The sequence below is a fragment of the Carcharhinus amblyrhynchos genome, chromosome 24, assembly GCF_965287045.1.
Source record: "Carcharhinus amblyrhynchos chromosome 24, sCarAmb.v2.hapA, whole genome shotgun sequence".
NCBI classification, from domain to species: Eukaryota; Metazoa; Chordata; class Chondrichthyes; order Carcharhiniformes; family Carcharhinidae; genus Carcharhinus; species Carcharhinus amblyrhynchos.
The window spans coordinates 45,974,681-45,992,860 of NC_137347.1; the positions used below are offsets into that span (position 1 = coordinate 45,974,681).

Here is an 18,180-nt window from a genome sequence, read left to right on the forward strand (position 1 = left end):
AGGATTAAGCCGGTGTTGTTTTATTGGAACAGTATTCCTTACATTAACCTTATGTACTATAGCATTATTCCTCCCCATTCTATTTCTACATAGGTCATTATAGCACTATAACAAGTCTTTCAATTTAGTTCTCTGTCCTCTGGACAGATAGCTCACTACTCTATTCCATTCTTTAAGGATTTCTTCATTATTCAATTAACTGTGAGGCACATCAAAATCCAAATCATCTGGATGTGTGGCTTAGTGATTTGCATGGGAGAAATGAGTTTGAATTCATGGGACATTAGCACCAGTACTGGGGAAGAAGGGACCTGTTCTGATGGGACGGTCTTCACCTGAATCACGCTGGGACCAGAGTCCTAGAGAATTGCATAACTAGGGCTGTAGATAGGGTTTTAAACTGAATGGGGAGGTTGTGGCGGGGGTGGTTTCAGTTGTAGGGGAAATTAGAAAACCCAAATTAAAGGAGGTAAGGATGCAGGTTAGCAATTTGGTGGATGGTTACCAGACAATAAAAGTGAGTGACAGAACGGGTGAATGCCTTTATGCACTAAGGAATTATAAAAGAGTATGGAAATTTACCAGTAGAACAAATCTAAAAGCTTTGTATCTAAATGCACAAAGCATTTGGAACAAAATTAATGAGAAAGTGGCGCAAGTAGGAACAAAAGGATATGAACTGGTGGCAATTACTGACACATGGTTATAAGAAGACCAGGTCTGAGAATTGAATATCCAAGGGTACTCAGCATTTCGGAAATATAGACTGAAAAGAAAAGAAGGCGCTGTAGCTTTGCTGGTGAAGAAGGTGGGAGGGGGGCAGTTTAGAACAGAGTTGAGGAGGAACTTCTTCACTCAAAGGGTGGTGAATCTCTGGAATTCTCTTCCATTGAAGTGGTGGAGGCTGCCTCGCTAAATATATTTAAGTCACGGGTAGATAGGTTTTTGACAGTCAAGGGAATTAAGGGTTATGGGGAGAAAGCGGGAAAGTGGAACTGATCCACTTCAGATCAGCCATGATCTTATTGAATGGCGGGGCAGGCTCGAAGGGCTAGATGGCCTACTCCTGCTCCTATTTCTTATGTTCTTATGCTGTAATGAGAAATGACATAAGCATGGAAGATCAAGGTGTGGAATCAGTCTGGGCAGAAATAAGAAATAGCAAAGGAAAGAAGTATTTGGTAGGAGTCTGTAGGTCCCCAAGCAGTACTTCCACAGTGGGGCACAGCATAAATCAGGAAATACTGGGGGCTTGCGAGAAAAGTATGATAATAATCATTGGTGATTTTAATATGCACATAAATTGGAACAATCAAATTGGCAAGGGTAACCTGGAGGCAGAGTTCATTGAATGTATTAGAGATTATTTTTTGGAACAGTATGTTTGGAACCAGCAAGCAGGCTATTCTGGATTTGATATAGTGTAATGAGGAGGGATTAATTGATGACCTCATAGTTAAGGATCCTCTAGGGATTAGTGACCATAGTATGATAGAATTCAAAATTCAATTTTGGGGGTGACAATGTGGAGTGCCACGTGAGCATTCTGGGATTAAACAAAGGAATGACATAGGCATGAGGACAGATTTGGCCCGAGTAGAGTAGGCAGAAAGGCTAAAAGGTAGGACAGTGGATGAGCTGTGACAGTTGTTTAAGGAGATACCTGCTCCTATTTCTTATGTTCTCACAACTAAAATGTAGCCCAGTGAGGAAGAAAGATGGTAAGGGGATAAAAAAAATCCATGGCTAAACTGAGGCCAAGGACAATATAAAGACAAAAATTAAGATATACCATATTGCAAAGGCCAGTGGCAGGTTGGAAGATTGGGAAACTTTCAAACATAAACAAAGAGGTATCAAAAAATTAATAAAATGAGCTAAGGTAAATTACGAAAGAAAACTAGCGCAAAATATCAAGAAGGATAGCAAAAGCTTCTATTGGTATATAAAAGAGAAGAGAATCGCTAGGGTGAATGTTGGTCCCTTGGAAGATGAAACCGGAAAGTTAATAGCAGGGAACACTGAAATGGCAGAGATGCTAAATAAATACTTTGCCTCAGTTTTCACACTGGAGGACACGAGTACCATTCCTATAGGAATGGGCAAGTCAGAGGTAATAGAAAGGATAGAACTTAGAACAGTCAACGTCAAGAGGGAAACATACTCAGCAAAGGTCTGATGGCCTACATCCTAGGGTATTAAAGGAAGTGGCAGCAGAAATATAGATACATTGGTTATAATATTCCAAAATTCCCTGGATACAGGAAAGATTCCAATGGATCGGAAAAACACTAATGTAAAGCCCTTGTTCAAAAAGGGAGGGAGGAAAAATGTGGGAAATTACTGACCAGTTAATTTAACATCTGCTGTTGGGAAAATGTTAGAATCATTATCAAGGAAGCAATCTCAGAACATTTGGAAAGTCAAAATACCATCCATCAGAATCAGCATGGTTCTATGAAAGGCAAATCATGTTAGGCAAATTTGCTAGAGTCCTTTGAGGATGTATCAAACAAAGTTGATAATGGGGATCCTGTCAATGTAGTACATCTGGACTTCCGGAAAGCGTTTGATAAGGTGCCACAGAAAAGGTTAATTCACAAGGTTAGATCACGTGGAATTAGGGGTAATTTATTAGCTTGGATAGATGACTGGCTGATATACAGAAAGTCCATAGTATATTCCTTGTTTGTGAACACAACTCCTACTCACCTGATGAAGGGGCAACCTTCCAAAAGCTAGTGGCTTGTGCTACCAAATAAACCTGTTGGACTTTAACCTTGTGTTGTGAGACTTCTTACTGTGTTTACGCCAGTCCAATGCCGGCATCTCCACAGTGATGAACAGAAGACAGAGAGTCGAGATAAATGGTTTTTTTCTGGATGGCATGAAGTAACTAGGATGCCACAGGGTTGAGTGCTTGGGTCCCAGCTATTTACAATCTACATTAATGACCTGGATACAGGGATAGAAGGCTCTTTAGCCAAATTTGCAGATGACACATAAATAAACGGGACAGTAAGTTGCAATGAAGAAATAAGAACCTGACAAATGAATATAGATAGTTTAGGAGAGTGGGCTAAAATGTGACAGATGGAGTTTAACGTGGATAAGTATGAAGTCATGCATTTTGGTCGGAAAAATGGGAAGGTGACTTATTATCTAAATGGGGAGAAATTTCAGGGTAAACCAGTGCAGAGGTATCTGCATGTCCTCATTCATGAGTCGCAGAAAACTCGTTTGCAGGTACAGCAGGGTGCCAGGCAAAAGGCGGGGAATTATAGGCCGGTTAGTTTAACATCTGTGGTAGGTAAAATGTTAGAATCCGTCATTAAGGAGGAAATTGCGAGGCATCTTGAAGGGAATTGCTTGATAGAGCAGACGCAGCACGGTTTCATTAAAGGGAAGTCATGTCTGACAAATTTACTGGAGTTCTATGAGGATGTGTCTAGGGCGGTGGATAGAGGAGAGCCGGTGGATGTGGTCTTTCTTGATTTTCAGAAGGCGTTTGACAAGGTACCTCACAAGAGGTTATTGCAGAAGGTCAGGGGACATGGAGTTGGGGGTAGGGTGTTAGCGTGGATAGAGGATTGGTTGTCAAATAGGAGGCAGAGAGTGGGGGTCAACGGGTGCTATTCGGATTGGCGGATGGTGACTAGTGGAGGGCCCCAGGGGTTGGTGCTGGGGCCTCAGCTTTTTACCATTTATATAGATGATCTGGAGGAGGGAACCGAGTGTAGGGTGTCGAAATTTGCTGATGACACCAAGATTGGGGGAATGGCAAATTGCACGGAGGGTGTGGAGAGTCTGCAGAAGGATCTAGATAGGCTGGGCGAATGGGCCAGAAAATGGCAAATGGAATTTAATGTTGGCAAGTGTGAGGTGGTCCACTTTGGTAGGAATAATGGTAGGAAGGATTATTACTTACGTGGCAAAAAACTGCAGCAGGCGACGGTGCAGAGGGACCTCGGGGTCCTTGTGCATGAGTCGCAAAAACCCAGCTTGCAGGTGCAGCAGGTGGTCAGGAAGGCGAATGGGATGCTGGTCTTCATAGCGAGGGGGATTGAATATAAAAGTAGGGAGGTCTTGCTGCAGCTGTATAGGGCATTGGTGAGGCCGCAGCTGGAGTACTGTGTGCAGTTTTGGGCGCCGTACTTACGCAAGGGTATTTTGGCCTTGGAGGGAGTGCAGAGGAGGTTTACTAGGCTCATACTGGAGTTGAGGGGGTTGAGCTATGAGGAGAGGCTGAATAAACTAGGCTTGTACTCGTTAGAGTTTAGAAGAATGAGGGGAGATCTCATTGAGACATATAAGATGATGAATAGGATGGATAGGATAGAGGTGGAGAGACTCTTCCCGCTCAAAAAAGACAGTAGGACTAGGGGGCACAGCCTCAAGATAAAGGGGGGGGGGGGGCGGTTTAGAACAGAGTTGAGGAGGAACTTCTTCACTCAAAGGGTGGTGAATCTCTGGAATTCTCTGCCCGTTGAAGTGGTGGAGGCTGCCTCGCTAAATATTTTTCAGACGCGGGTTGATGGGTTTTTGATAAGAGAGGGGATTAAGGGTTATGGGGAGAGGGCGGGAAAGTGGAACTGAGCCACGACAGATCAGCCATGATCTTATTGAATGGTGGGGCAGGCTCGAAGGGCTGGATGGCCTACTCCTGCTCCTATTTCTTATGTTCTTATTAACTGGAATGTTGGTACTTATAGCTAAGGCATAGAATATAAAGGTAAAGAAGTATTGTTGCATCTATGCAAGGCATTGGAGTATTGCGCACAGTTTTGGTCCCCTTATTTGAGGAAAGATGTAGTGGTTTTGGAGGCAGTTCAGAGGAAGTTCACTAGATTGATTCCAGAGATGAGGGGCTTGTCGTAGGAAGAGAGATTGAACAGTTTAGGCCTATACTCTCTGGAATTTAGAAGAATGAGGGGAGATCAAGTTGAGGTATACAAGATGATAAAAGATACGGATAAAGTATTCGTGAAGCGATGTTTCCTCTTGTGGGGCATTCTAGATCGAGAGGTCATAGTCTTAGGATAAGGGGTAAAACAGAGTTGAAGAGAAACTACTTCTCCTAAAGGGTTGTGAATCTGGAATTTGCTACCCCAAACTGTGGTGGATGTTGGGATAGTGAGTAAATTTAAGGAGGAGTTAGACAGATTTTTACATGGTAATGAATTGAAGCGCTATGGGGAGAAGGCAGGAAAGGACCATATCAGCCAAATGATCTAATTCTGCTCCTACATCGTATGAACGTACGATAGGCTTTTGTAGAGTTGATAGAGTATTTTTCCCAGGGTCAACAGGTCAATTACTCAGAGGCATAGGTTGAAAGTGAGAAATGTTTAAAAGAGATGTAAGGGGCAAATAAATGTGGCGTGCAGGAATGGAACAGCGATAATTATGGGGGATTTCAATCTACATATTGATTGGTCGACCCATGTTGGACGCGGTGGGCTTGAGGAAGAGTTCTTGGAATGCTGCCGGGATAGTTTCCTCGAACAGTGTGTGTTGGAGCCAACGAGGGAGCGAGCTATCTTGGATCTGGTGTTATGTAATGAGGCGGGTAGAATTAGGGACCTTGTGGTGAAGGATCCTCTTGGGAAGAGTGATCATTGTATGGTGGAGTTTCTAATGCAGATGGAGGAGGAGAAAGTGGGCTCCCGGACATGTGTCCTTTGTTTGAACAGAGGGGAGTACGGTAGGATGAGAGAGGAATTGGCGAATGTTGATTGGGGGAGTGTGTTGGAAGGTAGGTCTGCTGAGGAACAGTGGAGGATCTTTAAGGAGATCTTTCTTGGTGCTCAGCAGAAATTTATTCCGATGGTTCAAAAGGATCGGAGGAGGAGAGGTAATCAGCCGTGGATAACGAAGGAGGTGAAGGAAAGTGTTAAATTAAAAGCGGATGCGTTTAGAGTAGCTAAGAGTAGTGGGCGAGAAGAGGATTGGGAGAGGTTTAAATGTCAACAAAGAATGACAAAGAAATTGATAAAGAAGGGTAGGATAAACTATGAAGCTGGGCTAGCGCTTAATATAAAAAAGGATAGCAAGAGTTTTTATAAATACATAAAAAGGAAGAGGCTGGCTAGGGTGAACATTGGACCCTTAGAGGATGAGAGGGGGGACTTAGTGGTAGGGGATGGGGAAATGGCTGAGGCCGTGAATAACTTTTTTGTTTCGGTCTTCACGGAGGAGGACGTGAGTAATTTGCCGGGTGCTAGCAATGGAAAGATGGTAGGAGTGGAGGGCCTGAATGACATTATTGTTACGAGAGAGGCAGTGCTCGACAGACTGGAGGGACTGATTGTGGACAAGTCCCCAGGACCGGATGGAATGCATCCAAGGGTTCTGAAGGAAATGGCGGAGGTGATAGTGGATGCCTTGATGATTATTTTCCAAACGTCGCTGGATTCCGGGGAAGTGCTGGAAGATTGGAAAACGGCTAATGTTACGCCGTTGTTTAAGAAGGGTGGCAGGCAAAAGGCGGGGAATTATAGGCTGGTTAGTTTAACGTCTGTTGTAGGAAAAATGTTAGAATCCGTGATCAAGGAGAAAATAGCGAGGCATCTTGAACAGAATTGTTTGGTAGAGCAGATGCAGCACGGTTTCGTTAAGGGGAAGTCGTGTCTGACGAATTTATTGGAGTTCTATGAGGATGTGTCTAGGGCGGTGGATAGAGGAGAGCCGGTGGATGTGGTCTTTCTTGATTTTCAGAAGGCGTTTGACAAGGTGCCTCACAAGAGGTTATTGCAGAAGGTCAGGGGGCATGGAGTTGGGGGTAGGGTGTTAGCGTGGATAGAGGATTGGCTGTCAAATAGGAGGCAGAGAGTGGGGGTCAGTGGGTGCTATTCGGATTGGCGGTTGGTGACTAGTGGAGTGCCCCAGGGGTCGGTGCTGGGGCCTCAGCTATTTACCATTTATATAGATGATCTGGAGGAGGGAACCGAGTGTATGGTGTCGAAATTTGCTGATGACACCAAGATTGGTGGAACGGCAAATTGTGCGGAGGGTGTGGAGAGTCTGCAGAAGGATCTAGATCGGCTGGGCGAATGGGCCAGGAACTGGCAAATGGAATTTAATGTTGGCAAATGTGAGGTTGTCCACTTTAGTAGGAATAATGGTAGGAAGGACTATTACTTACGTGGCGAAAAACTGCAGCATGCGATGGTGCAGAGGGACCTCGGGGTCCTTGTGCATGAGTCGCAAAAACCCAGCCTGCAGATGCAGCAGGTGGTCAGGAAGGCGAATGGGATGCTGGCCTTCATAGCGAGGGGGATTGAATATAAAAGTAGGGAGGTCTTGCTGCAGCTGTATAGGGCACTGGTGAGGCTGCAGCTGGAGTACTGTGTGCAGTTTTGGTCGCCGCACTTACGCAAGGATGTTTTGGCCTTGGAGGGAGTGCAGAGGAGGTTTACTAGGCTGATTCCGGAGTTGAGGGGGTTGAACTATGAGGAGAGGCTGAATAAACTAGGCTTGTACTCGTTAGAGTTTAGAAGAATGAGGGGAGATCTCATTGAGACGTATAAGATGTTGAATGGGATGGATAGGATAGAGGTGGAGAGGCTCTTCCCGCTCAGAAAGGACAGTAGGACTAGAGGGCACAGCCTCAGGATAAAGGGGGTGCGGTTTAGAACGGAGTTGAGGAGGAACTTCTTCACTCAAAGGGTGGTGAATCTCTGGAATTCTCTGCCCGTTGAAGTGGTGGAGGCTGCCTCGCTAAATATTTTTAAGACGCGGGTTGATGGGTTTTTGATAGGCAAGGGGATTAAGGGTTATGGGGAGGGGGCGGGAATGTGGAACTGAGCCACGACAGATCAGCCATGATCTTATTGAATGGCGGGGCAAGGTCGAGGGGCTAGATGGCCTACTCCTGCTCCTATTTCTTATGTTCTTATGCAAGGTGGTGAATGCATGGAACGTGCTACCAGAGGAAGTGGTGATAGCAGCTTCAATAACAACGTTCAAGAAGCATCTGGATGGATACATGAATAGGCAGGGAATAGAGGGATATGGACCACGTAGAGGCAAGAAAATTTCAGATTAGAGAGGCCTTTCTGTCGACACAGACTTGGTGAGCCGACACAGATTCAAGGAAGTGGATTGGATTGTGCCAATACAAATCAGCAAGAAAAAGCAATCGATCCGAGGATTGGGAGCAGTTTAAAATTTAGCAAAGGAGAACAAAGGAATTGACAAAGAAAGGAAAAATAGAGTATGACAGTAATCTAGTGATGAACATAAAAGTTTATACAGGTATGTAAAGAGAAAAAGATTTACAAAAACTAATGTAGGCCCCTTACAGTCAGAAGCTGGAGAATTCATATTGGGGAATAAAGAAATAGCCGAGAAACTAAATTCATACTTTGCTTCAGTCTTCACAAAGGAAGACATGAATAATGTGCCAGAAGATTTGAGAAAAACAAGTTTTAGTGAGGAGCTGAAAGAAATCAGCATTAGTAGAGAATGATTTGGGGGGGGATTGAAGTTGGATAAATCTCCAGGTTCTGATAATCTTCATCCCAGAGTACTTAGGGAAATGGCCCTGGAAATGGTAGGTCCACTGGTGATTATTTTCTGAAATTCTTTGGACTTTGGAATAGTTCCTACAGATGAAAGGGTAGCTAATGTAAGCCCACTATTCAAAAAGGGAAGTAGAGAGAAAACAGGCAATTATAGACCAGAGAGCCTAATGTTGGTACTGGGAAGTTGCGAGAGTCCATTATCAGGAATTTCATAGCTCAGCATGCGGAAGGCAGTAGTATAATCTGATAAAGTCAGTATGGATTTACAAAAGGGAAATAATGTTTGACAAAATTTGTTCAGTGAAATCTATTGGAATTCTTTCATAGAATTCCTAGAATGCAAGGGGGGGCTATTGGACCTGCACTGAGAATCCCACCCAGGCCCTATCCCGTAACCCCATGTTTACCCTGCTAATCCCGTTGATACTAAGGAGCAATTTAGCGTGGCCAAGCAACCTAACATCACATTTTTGGAGTGTGGGAGGAAACCAGAGCATCCAGAGGAAACCCATGCAGACACAGGAAGAATGTGCAAACTGCACACAGATAGTGACTCAAGGCCAGAATTGAAACCAGGTCCCTGGCACTATGAGGCAGCAGTGCCAAACACTGTGCCACCGTGCTGCCCTTTGACGATGTAACCAGTAGAGTTGACGGAGGAGAATCAGTGGATGTGTTTATTTAGACTGTCAGAAGGCTTTCGACAAGATCTCACATGAGACTACTTAAAGTTAAAGCACATGGGATTGCAGGTAATGTCTTGAGATGGATAGAAAGCTGTCAGCAGATAGAAAGCAAAGAGTTGACATAGATGGTCTTTTTCTGATTGGCAGTCAGTGACTAGTGGGGTTCCACAGGGATGTGTGCTAGGACCCCAGCTGTTCAGATTTATATTAATAATTTGGACACATAAGAAGTACCACAACACCAGACTAAAGTCCAACAGATTTATTTGGAACCACAAGCTTTCGGAGTGCTTCTTCTTCATCACTCACCTGATGAAGGAACAGCGCTTCAAAAGCTCGTGATTCCAAATAACCTGCTGGACTTTAACCTGATGTTTTGAGACTTCTTACTGTGCCCACCCCAGTCTAATGCCAAAATCTTCACATCATTAATTATTTGGAAAGGGGAACTGAACGTATAATCTCCAAATTTGCAGATGATACAAAGTTGGGTGGAAGGGTGAGCTGTGAGGAGGATGCAGAGATTTTTCAGTAATATTTAGACAGGCTGAGTGTGTGGGCATGTGCATGGCAAATGGAGTATAATGCAGATAAATGTGAGGTTATACACTCTGGTAGCAATAATAGGAAGAAAGATTATTACATGAATGGATGTAAATTGAGAGAGGTGGATACTCAGCAAGACCGTGGTGTCCTCGTGCATCAGCAGGCAGTAAAGGCAGCAAATGGTATGTTGGTCTTCCTAGCGAGAGGATTTGAGTATAGGACTAGCAATGTTTAACTGCAATTGTATAGGGCGTTGGTGAGGATATACTTGGGAGTATTGTGTGCAGCTTTGGTATCCTTATCTGAGGAAAGATAGAACATAGAACACTACAGCCCAAACAGGCCCTTCGGCCCACAAGTTGCGCTGATCATATCCCTACCTACCAGGCCTACCTATAACCCTCAATCCCATTAAATCCCATGTACTCATCCAGAAGTCTCTTAAAAGACCCCAACAAGTTCGCCTCCATCACCACCGACGGCAGCCGATTCCACTCGCCCACCACCCTCTGAGTGAAAAACTACAGACGGAGTACAGCGAAGGTTTACTATGCTGATTCCTGGGATGATGTGGGTATGCCGGCGTTGGACTGGCGTAAACACAGTAAAAAGTCTGACAACAGCAGGTTTTAGTCAGGTGACGAAGAGGGAAACCTCGAAAGCTTGTGAGTATTATCAAATAAATCGGTTGGGCTAAAACCTGGTGTTGTCAGACTTTTTACTGGATTCCTGGGATGGCAGGTCTGTCGCATGAGAGACTAAGTCGGTTAGGATTATATTCACTGGAGTTTAGCAGAGTGAGAGGGGATCTCATAGAAACTTATAAAATTCTAACAGGGACCAGATATATGGTACCGTGAGTAAGTGAGAAGGCAAATGAGATATTGGCTTGCATTGCAAGGGCAATAGAGCATAAATGTAGGATAATATTGCTACAGCTATATAGAGCATTGGTGAGGCCACATCCGTTGTATTATTGGACTTTAAAGGAAAGAGAAGTGATCTTATCACAGAATCACTGGTTCGCTAGTGGGCAATAGCTTCTTCAGCACAACTGGATCTCGATCATTGGAAGAGCATGAAATTAACATGAGTATATCTTGTTGGCTTCATGTTTTCTGAAATCTGCAATTTGTATTTTTTAATGTTTTCTAGTTTAGTGTTAGTGTGCTTGGAATATAGAATTCAAAGATAGAACTGATATCAGTGTTTTGAGGCAACCACTCTGCTGCAGTCCCACCAGATTGGAAAGCTGAGCATAGAACTCTGATAGTGAACTGTGAACTCATTAATAAAAAATCAAATTAATAGTATTGAATGATTTGATTGAGTGCTTATATTGGATTGTGTGACTTATACTTGTTAAAGGAAACATCTTGATTCTGTAGTTGTTACAATTGAGGTGTATTTAAAGCAACAAAAAGAAAACAATAATAATGACTAGGTAATTGTTTTTTGTGATGAATAGAGGGTAAATATTGGCCAGGACATTAGGAAAAACTCCCCTGCTCTTCTAAACTGTGAACAGATCGCAGTTTCAAAAAAATGCAGCACCCCCTCTCTACTGCAACAGAGTGTAAGTCTAGAGTTTGTGCTCAAGTTTCCTGAACCTCCAGCCTTCTGTCTCAGATATGTGAGCGCTACCATCTAAGACATGCCTGACAGTTGCCCTCCACAGGATAGACCGACGGCGAGATTCCACATTCATTATCAAAAGATAGATATCCATTTCTTTGGGCAAAAGCACATTTGCTCCGTGGATCAATGTGTGAAGGGTTTGGAAAACTGTAAAATTAGTTGTATCAGAGTTCAGAGTTCAGTTGTATGCTCTGATGTCTGGAACCTAAAACTGAGTTAATTCCAATCTGATGTAATGAATGAATATTTCTTAGACATCTTCTAATTATTCTATCAAAATTATGTCTAGATATTATCATTTTGCCAGGAACTGCATCAGGTTGGCATAGTGATTAACACTGCTGCCTCACAGCGCCAGGGACCCGGGTTCGAATCTGGCCTTGGCTCACTGTCTGTGACTGCATGGGTTTCCTCTGGGTGCTCCGGTTTCCTCCTGTACTCCAAAGATGTACGGGTTAGGTTGATTGGCCATGTTAAATTGCCCCTTAGTATCCCAAAATGTGTAGGTAAGGGGGATTATCAGAGTGAATACTCGGAATTGCAGGGATAGAGCCTGGGTAAGATGCTGTGTAAAAGTCAGTACAGACTCAATGGGCTGAATACCCTCTTTCTGTGCTGTCAGGATTCTATGATTCTATAAAGTATCATCACATTAAACACACATAAAAAAACTTACATTTGTCAGAAGCTGTTCAAGGTTCCTGTCGGATGCATTTTTTTTCTGGTCCTCAGAGAGTTCTTCCACGTGACTGTCAAGGCTGAAATGTAAACGTGCCATTTTTTCCTGCATCTCTCTCACATGTTCCATCTGTTCAAAGGAACACTCTTTCCCTAAAGGAAATGCAACATTTTCGCAATTTAAAAAAAACAAAATGAAATTCCATACATTGCAGCAGCTCATTATTCTAATTAAATTTACTTATAAACTGAGCTCCATGGGCTAACACCTCTAACTTTGTTAAAACTTCAGTTACAACTTCTAAATGGATAAAGTTATTACAACTTGTTGACGTGTAATGATTTCAAACTGGAATGCAATTCAGAGTTGATTCATCCAAACCACGTGGTTTATAAGACTATATGATTGGCTCCATTCAACCAGAAAAGAAAGAGATGTTTCAGACTGCTACATTCAGATATTGTCATGGGGACCAAGTACATGTACTTCCAAATGCAGGTATGATTTTTAAAAATGTATAGATGGCTTTCTTAAAATTGGATTCATTTTTTAAATGAATTAAAACAGAAAAATAAACTCAATGCCTCAAAAGGATTATTTATTGAACAGTTAACAAGTTACTTACACTAAACAACAATAGAGACACAGCAATTGGATTCAGCACCCTGGGTTAAAGGAAGGAGAAAACTCACTAGTGAAGCTTTCTTGCCCTGATTACAGTGCAGTGAATTGCTTAATTCATTATGGCTATGGCATGATAGATTGTCAGTACTCACTGTCAAATTACAGTCATGAACAACAGGCTATGGAATGGGGTACATAATGCCCTGCTGCCCAAGATATCCTATATCAAGGGTTTAATGTCTTCAAGAGAAAAATCCACCTCATCAAATTACCCTGTATCCCATATGCATTTACCTTCCTTAAAAGTCTCCTATGTGGGACCTTGTCAAAGGCTTTGCTGAAATCCATATAGACTACATTAACTGCACTACCCTCATCTACACACATGATTACCTCCTCAAAAAAGTCAATCAAGTTTGTTAGGTATGACCACTCTGATACAGTCAGCATGGTTTTATCTGATCAAACCTTGCCTGTTCAAGTGGAGATATGTCCTTCCCTTCAGAGTCTTCTCCAGTAGTTTCCCTACCACTGCCGTGAGACTCACTGGTCTGTGGTTCCTTCTGAAATAGTGGGACCACATTAGCTGTTCTCAGTCCTCTGGCACCTCCCCTGTGAAAAGTCTGACAACACCAGGTTTTAGTCCAACCGATTTATTTGATAGTAAACTCACAAGCTTTCGAGGGGACTGCCTCTTCGTCAGGTGAATGGAGAGTTCTGGCCTCGGACAGAGCATATAAAGCACAGACAGTTTAGAGATTACTGATTAGAATGCGAATCTTTACACCTAACCTGCTGTTCAAGTCCTAAAGTGGCCGACAATGTGTGTGGAAGGAGCACTGATCACAGGTTAAAGAGATGTGTATTGTCTCCAGACAGCACAGTGAGTGAGGTTTTGCAAACCCAGGCAAGTCACGGGGGTTACAGATAGTGCGACATGAACCCAAGATCCCTGTTGAGACCGTCCTCATGTGTGCGGAACTTGGCTATCAGTCTCTGCTCAGTGACTCTGCGCTGTCGTGTGTCATGAAGGCCGCCTTGGAGAATGCTTACCCGAAGGTCAGAGGCTGAATGCCCGTGACCACTGAAGTGTTCACCAACAGGAGGGGAACAGTCTTGCCTGGTGACTGTCGAGCGATGTTCATTCATCCATTGTCGTAGCGTCTGCATGGTCTCCCCAATGTACCATGCTTCGGGACATCCTTTCTTGCAACGTATCAGGTAGACAATGTTGGCCGAGTTGCAAGAGTATTTACCGTGTACCTGGTGGATGGTATTCTCACGTGTGATGATGGTATCCGTGTCGATGATCCGGCATGTCTTGCAGAGGTTGCTGTGGAAAGGTTGTGTGGTGTTGTGGTCACTGTTCTCCTGAAGGCTGGGTAGATTGCTGCAAACAATGGTCTGTTTGAGGTTGTGTGGTTGTCTGAAGGCAAGAAGTGGGGGTGTGGGGATGGCCCTGGCGAGATGTTCGTCTTCATCAATGATATGTTGAAGACTCCGGAGAAGATGTCGTAGCTTCTCCGCTCCAGGGAAGTACTGGACGACGAAGGGTACTCTGTCCACTGTGTCCCGTGTTTGTCTTCTGAGGAGATCGGTGCGGTTTTTCGCTGTGGCGCATCGGAACTGTCGATCTATGAGTCGAGCACCATATCCTGTTCTTATGAGGGCATCTTTCAGTGTCTGGAGGTGTCTGTCACGATCCTCCTCATCTGAGCAAATCCTGTGTATACGGAGGGCTTGTCCATAGGGAATGGCTTCTTTAACATGTTTAGGGTGGAAGCTGGAGAAGTGGAGCATTGTGAGGTTGTCTGTGGGCTTGCGGTACAGTGAGGTGCTGAGGTGACCGTCCTTAATGGAGATGCATGTGTCCAGGAATGCAACTGATTCCGGAGAGTAGTCCATGGTGAGTCTGATGGTGGGGTGGAATTTGTTGATATCATCATATAGTTGTTTCAGTGATTGTTCACCATGAGGCCAAAGGTAGAAAATGTCATCGATGTATCTAGCGTATAGCATCCGTTGAAGATTCTGTGCAGTGAAGAAGTCTTGTTCAAACCTGTGCATGAAGATGTTGGCAAATTGAGGTACAAATTTGGTCCCCATGGCTGTTCTGTGTGTCTGGATGAAAAACTGGTTGTTGAAGGTGAAGACATTGTGGTCCAGGATAAAGCGGATGAGTTGTAAAATTGCATCTGGAAACTGGCAGTTGTCAGCATTGAGTACTGAGGCAGTTGCAGCAATGCCATCGTTGTTGGGGATGTTGGTGTAGAACGCCGAGACATCCATTGTGACGAGGAGTGTCCCTGGTTCAACTGCTCCATGTGTGCTGAGTTTCTGTAAGAAGTCCGTAGTGTCGCGACAAAAGCTGGGGGTGAGCTATGAGAGGCTGAATAAACTAGGCTTGTACTCGTTAAGAGTTTAGAAGAATGAGGGGAGATCTCATTGAGACATATAAGATGATGAATGGGATGGATAGGATAGAGGTGGAGAGACTCTTCCCGCTCAAAAAAGACAGTAGGACTAGGGGGCACAGTCTCAAGATAAAGGGGGGGGCGGTTTAGAACGGAGTTGAGGAGGAACTTCTTCACTCAAAGGGTGGTGAATCTCTGGAATTCTCTGCCCGTTGAAGTGGTGGAGGCTGCCTCGCTAAATATTTTTAAGACGCGGGTTGATGGGTTTTTGATAAGAGAGGGGATTAAGGGTTATGGGGAGAGGGCGGGAAAGTGGAACTGAGCCACGACAGATCAGCCATGATCTTATTGAATGGCGGGGCAGGCTGGAGGGGCTAGATGGCCTACTCCTGCTCCTATTTCTTATGTTCTTATGTTATGTTCTTATGTTCTTTGTACAATGGGTTTTAGGATGCCCTCGACGTAGCCGGAGAGGTTCTCACACAGAGTCCCATTGCCCAATACGATGGGACGGCCAGGTGTGTTTGCCTTGTGTATCTTTGGGAGGCAGCAGAGATCTCCAATGCGGGGAGTACGTGGAATGAGAGCACGGAGGGTGCTCTGAAGGTCCGGATCAAAGGTCTTGATCAGATTGTTGAGTTGACGAGTGTGTTCTTTGGTCGGATCTGTGGCTAACTGTCTGTAGTGTTCCTCATTGTTTAGAAGTGTACCGACAACTAAACAATGAGGAACATTACAGACAGTGACCCACAGATCCGACCAAAGAACACACTCGTCAACTCAACAATCTGATCAAGACCTTTGATCCGGACCTTCAGAGCACCCTCCGTGCTCTCATTCCACGTACTCCCCGCATTGGAGATCTCTACTGCCTCCCAAAGATACACAAGGCAAACACACCTGGCCGTCCCATCGTATCGGGCAATGGGACTCTGTGTGAGAACCTCTCCGGCTACGTTGAGGGCATCCTGAAACCCATTGTACAAAGAACCCCCAGCTTTTGTTGCGACATTACGGACTTCTTACAGAAACTCAGCACACATGGAGCAGTTGAACCAGGGACACTCCTTGTCACAATGGATGTCTCGGCGTTCTACACCAACATCCCCAACAACGTTGGCATTGCTGCGACTGCCTCAGTACTCAATGCTGACAACTGCCAGTTTCCAGATGCAATTTTACAACTCATCCGCTTTATCCTGGACCACAATGTCTTCACCTTCAACAACCAGTTTTTCATCCAGACACACAGAACAGCCATGGGGACCAAATTTGTACCTCAATATGCCAACATCTTCATGCACAGGTTCGAACAAGACTTCTTCACTGCACAGAATCTTCAACCGATGCTATACACTAGATACATCGATGACATTTTCTTTCTTTGGCCTCATGGTGAACAATCACTGAAACAACTATATGATGATATCAACAAATTCCACTCCACCATCAGACTCACCATGGACTACTCTCCGGAATCGGTTGCATTCTTGGACACACGCATCTCCATCAAGGACGGTCACCTCAGCACCTCACTGTACCGCAAGCCCACAGACAATCTCACAATGCTCCACTTCTCCAGCTTCCACCCTAAACATGTTAAAGAAGCCATCCCCTATGGACAAGCCCTCCATATACACAGGATTTGCTCAGATGAGGAGGATCGTGACAGACACCTCCAGATGCTGAAAGATGCCCCCATAAGAACAGGATATGGTGCTCGACTCATAGATCGACAGTTCCGATGCGCCACAGCGAAAAACTGCACCGATCTCCTCAGAAGACAAACACGGGACACAGTGGACAGAGTACCCTTCGTCGTCCAGTACTTCCCTGGAGCGGAGAAGCTACGACATCTTCTCCGGAGTCTTCAACATATCATTGATGAAGACGAACATCTCGCCAGGGCCATCCCCACACCCCCACTTCTTGCCTTCAGACAACCACACAACCTCAAACAGACCATTGTTCGCAGCAAACTACCCAGCCTTCAGGAGAACAGTGACCACAACACCACACAACCCTGCCACAGCAACCTCTGCAAGACATGCCGGATCATCGACACGGATACCATCATCACACGTGAGAATACCATCCACCAGGTACACGATAAATACTCTTGCAACTCAGCCAACATTGTCTACCTGATACGCAGCAGGAAAGGATGTCCCGAAGCATGGTACATTGGGGAGACCATGCAGACGCTACGACAATGGATGAATGAACATCGCTCGACAATCACCAGGCAAGACTGTTCCCTTCCTGTTGGCGAACACTTCAGTGGTCACGGGCATTCAGCCTCTGACCTTCAGGTAAGCATTCTCCAAGGCGGCCTTCATGACACACGACAGCGCAGAGTCACTGAGCAGAGACTGATAGCCAAGTTCCACACACATGAGGACGGTCTCAACAGGGATCTTGGGTTCATGTCGCACTATCTGTAACCCCCGTGACTTGCCTGGGTTTGCAAAACCTCACTCACTGTGCTGTCTGGAGACAATACACATCTCTTTAACCTGTGATCAGTGCTCCTTCCACACACATTGTCGGCCACTTTAGGACTTGAACAGCAGGTTAGGTGTAAAGATTCGCATTCTAATCAGTAACCTCTAAACTGTCTGTGCTTTATATGCTCTGTCCGAGGCCAGAACTCTCCATTCACCTGACGAAGAGGCAGTCCCCTCGAAAGCTTGCAAGTTTACTATCAAATAAATCGATTGGACTAAAACCTGGTGTTGTCAGACTTTTTACTGTGTTTACCCCAGTCCAACGCCGGCACATCCACATCATCTCCCCTGTGGCCAGGGATGAATTAAAAGTTTGGGTCAGAACCTCTGCAATTTCCTCCCTTGCCTCCCACAAAGGACACAATTCATCCAGACCTGGAGATGTGTCCACTTTTAAGCCCACCAACACTCAATTTGCTGAAGAACCTCATGGTCTCTCTCCCAGAGTTCCACATCTTCATCTGCATTAGAACGTAGAACACTACAGCACAAACAGGCCCTTCGGCCCACGAGTTGCACCAATCACATCAACACCTACCAATCCATAGACCTATCTATAAC

At 44.7% G+C, this 18,180-nt stretch overlaps 1 protein-coding gene across 4 annotated transcripts in view; it reads right to left on the bottom strand.

Annotated features, from left to right (window-relative positions):
* Positions 1–18,180, bottom strand: part of ccdc28b (coiled-coil domain containing 28B) — a 60,861-nt gene that overhangs the window by 18,027 nt on the left and 24,654 nt on the right. For all 4 annotated transcript variants that reach the window (XM_080211539.1, XM_080211542.1, XM_080211541.1 and 1 more), the window contains exon 4: positions 12,072–12,226. In XM_080211539.1, coding sequence (XP_080067665.1) covers positions 12,072–12,226 — 155 coding nt within the window. The remainder of the gene's footprint in view (positions 1–12,071; positions 12,227–18,180) is intronic.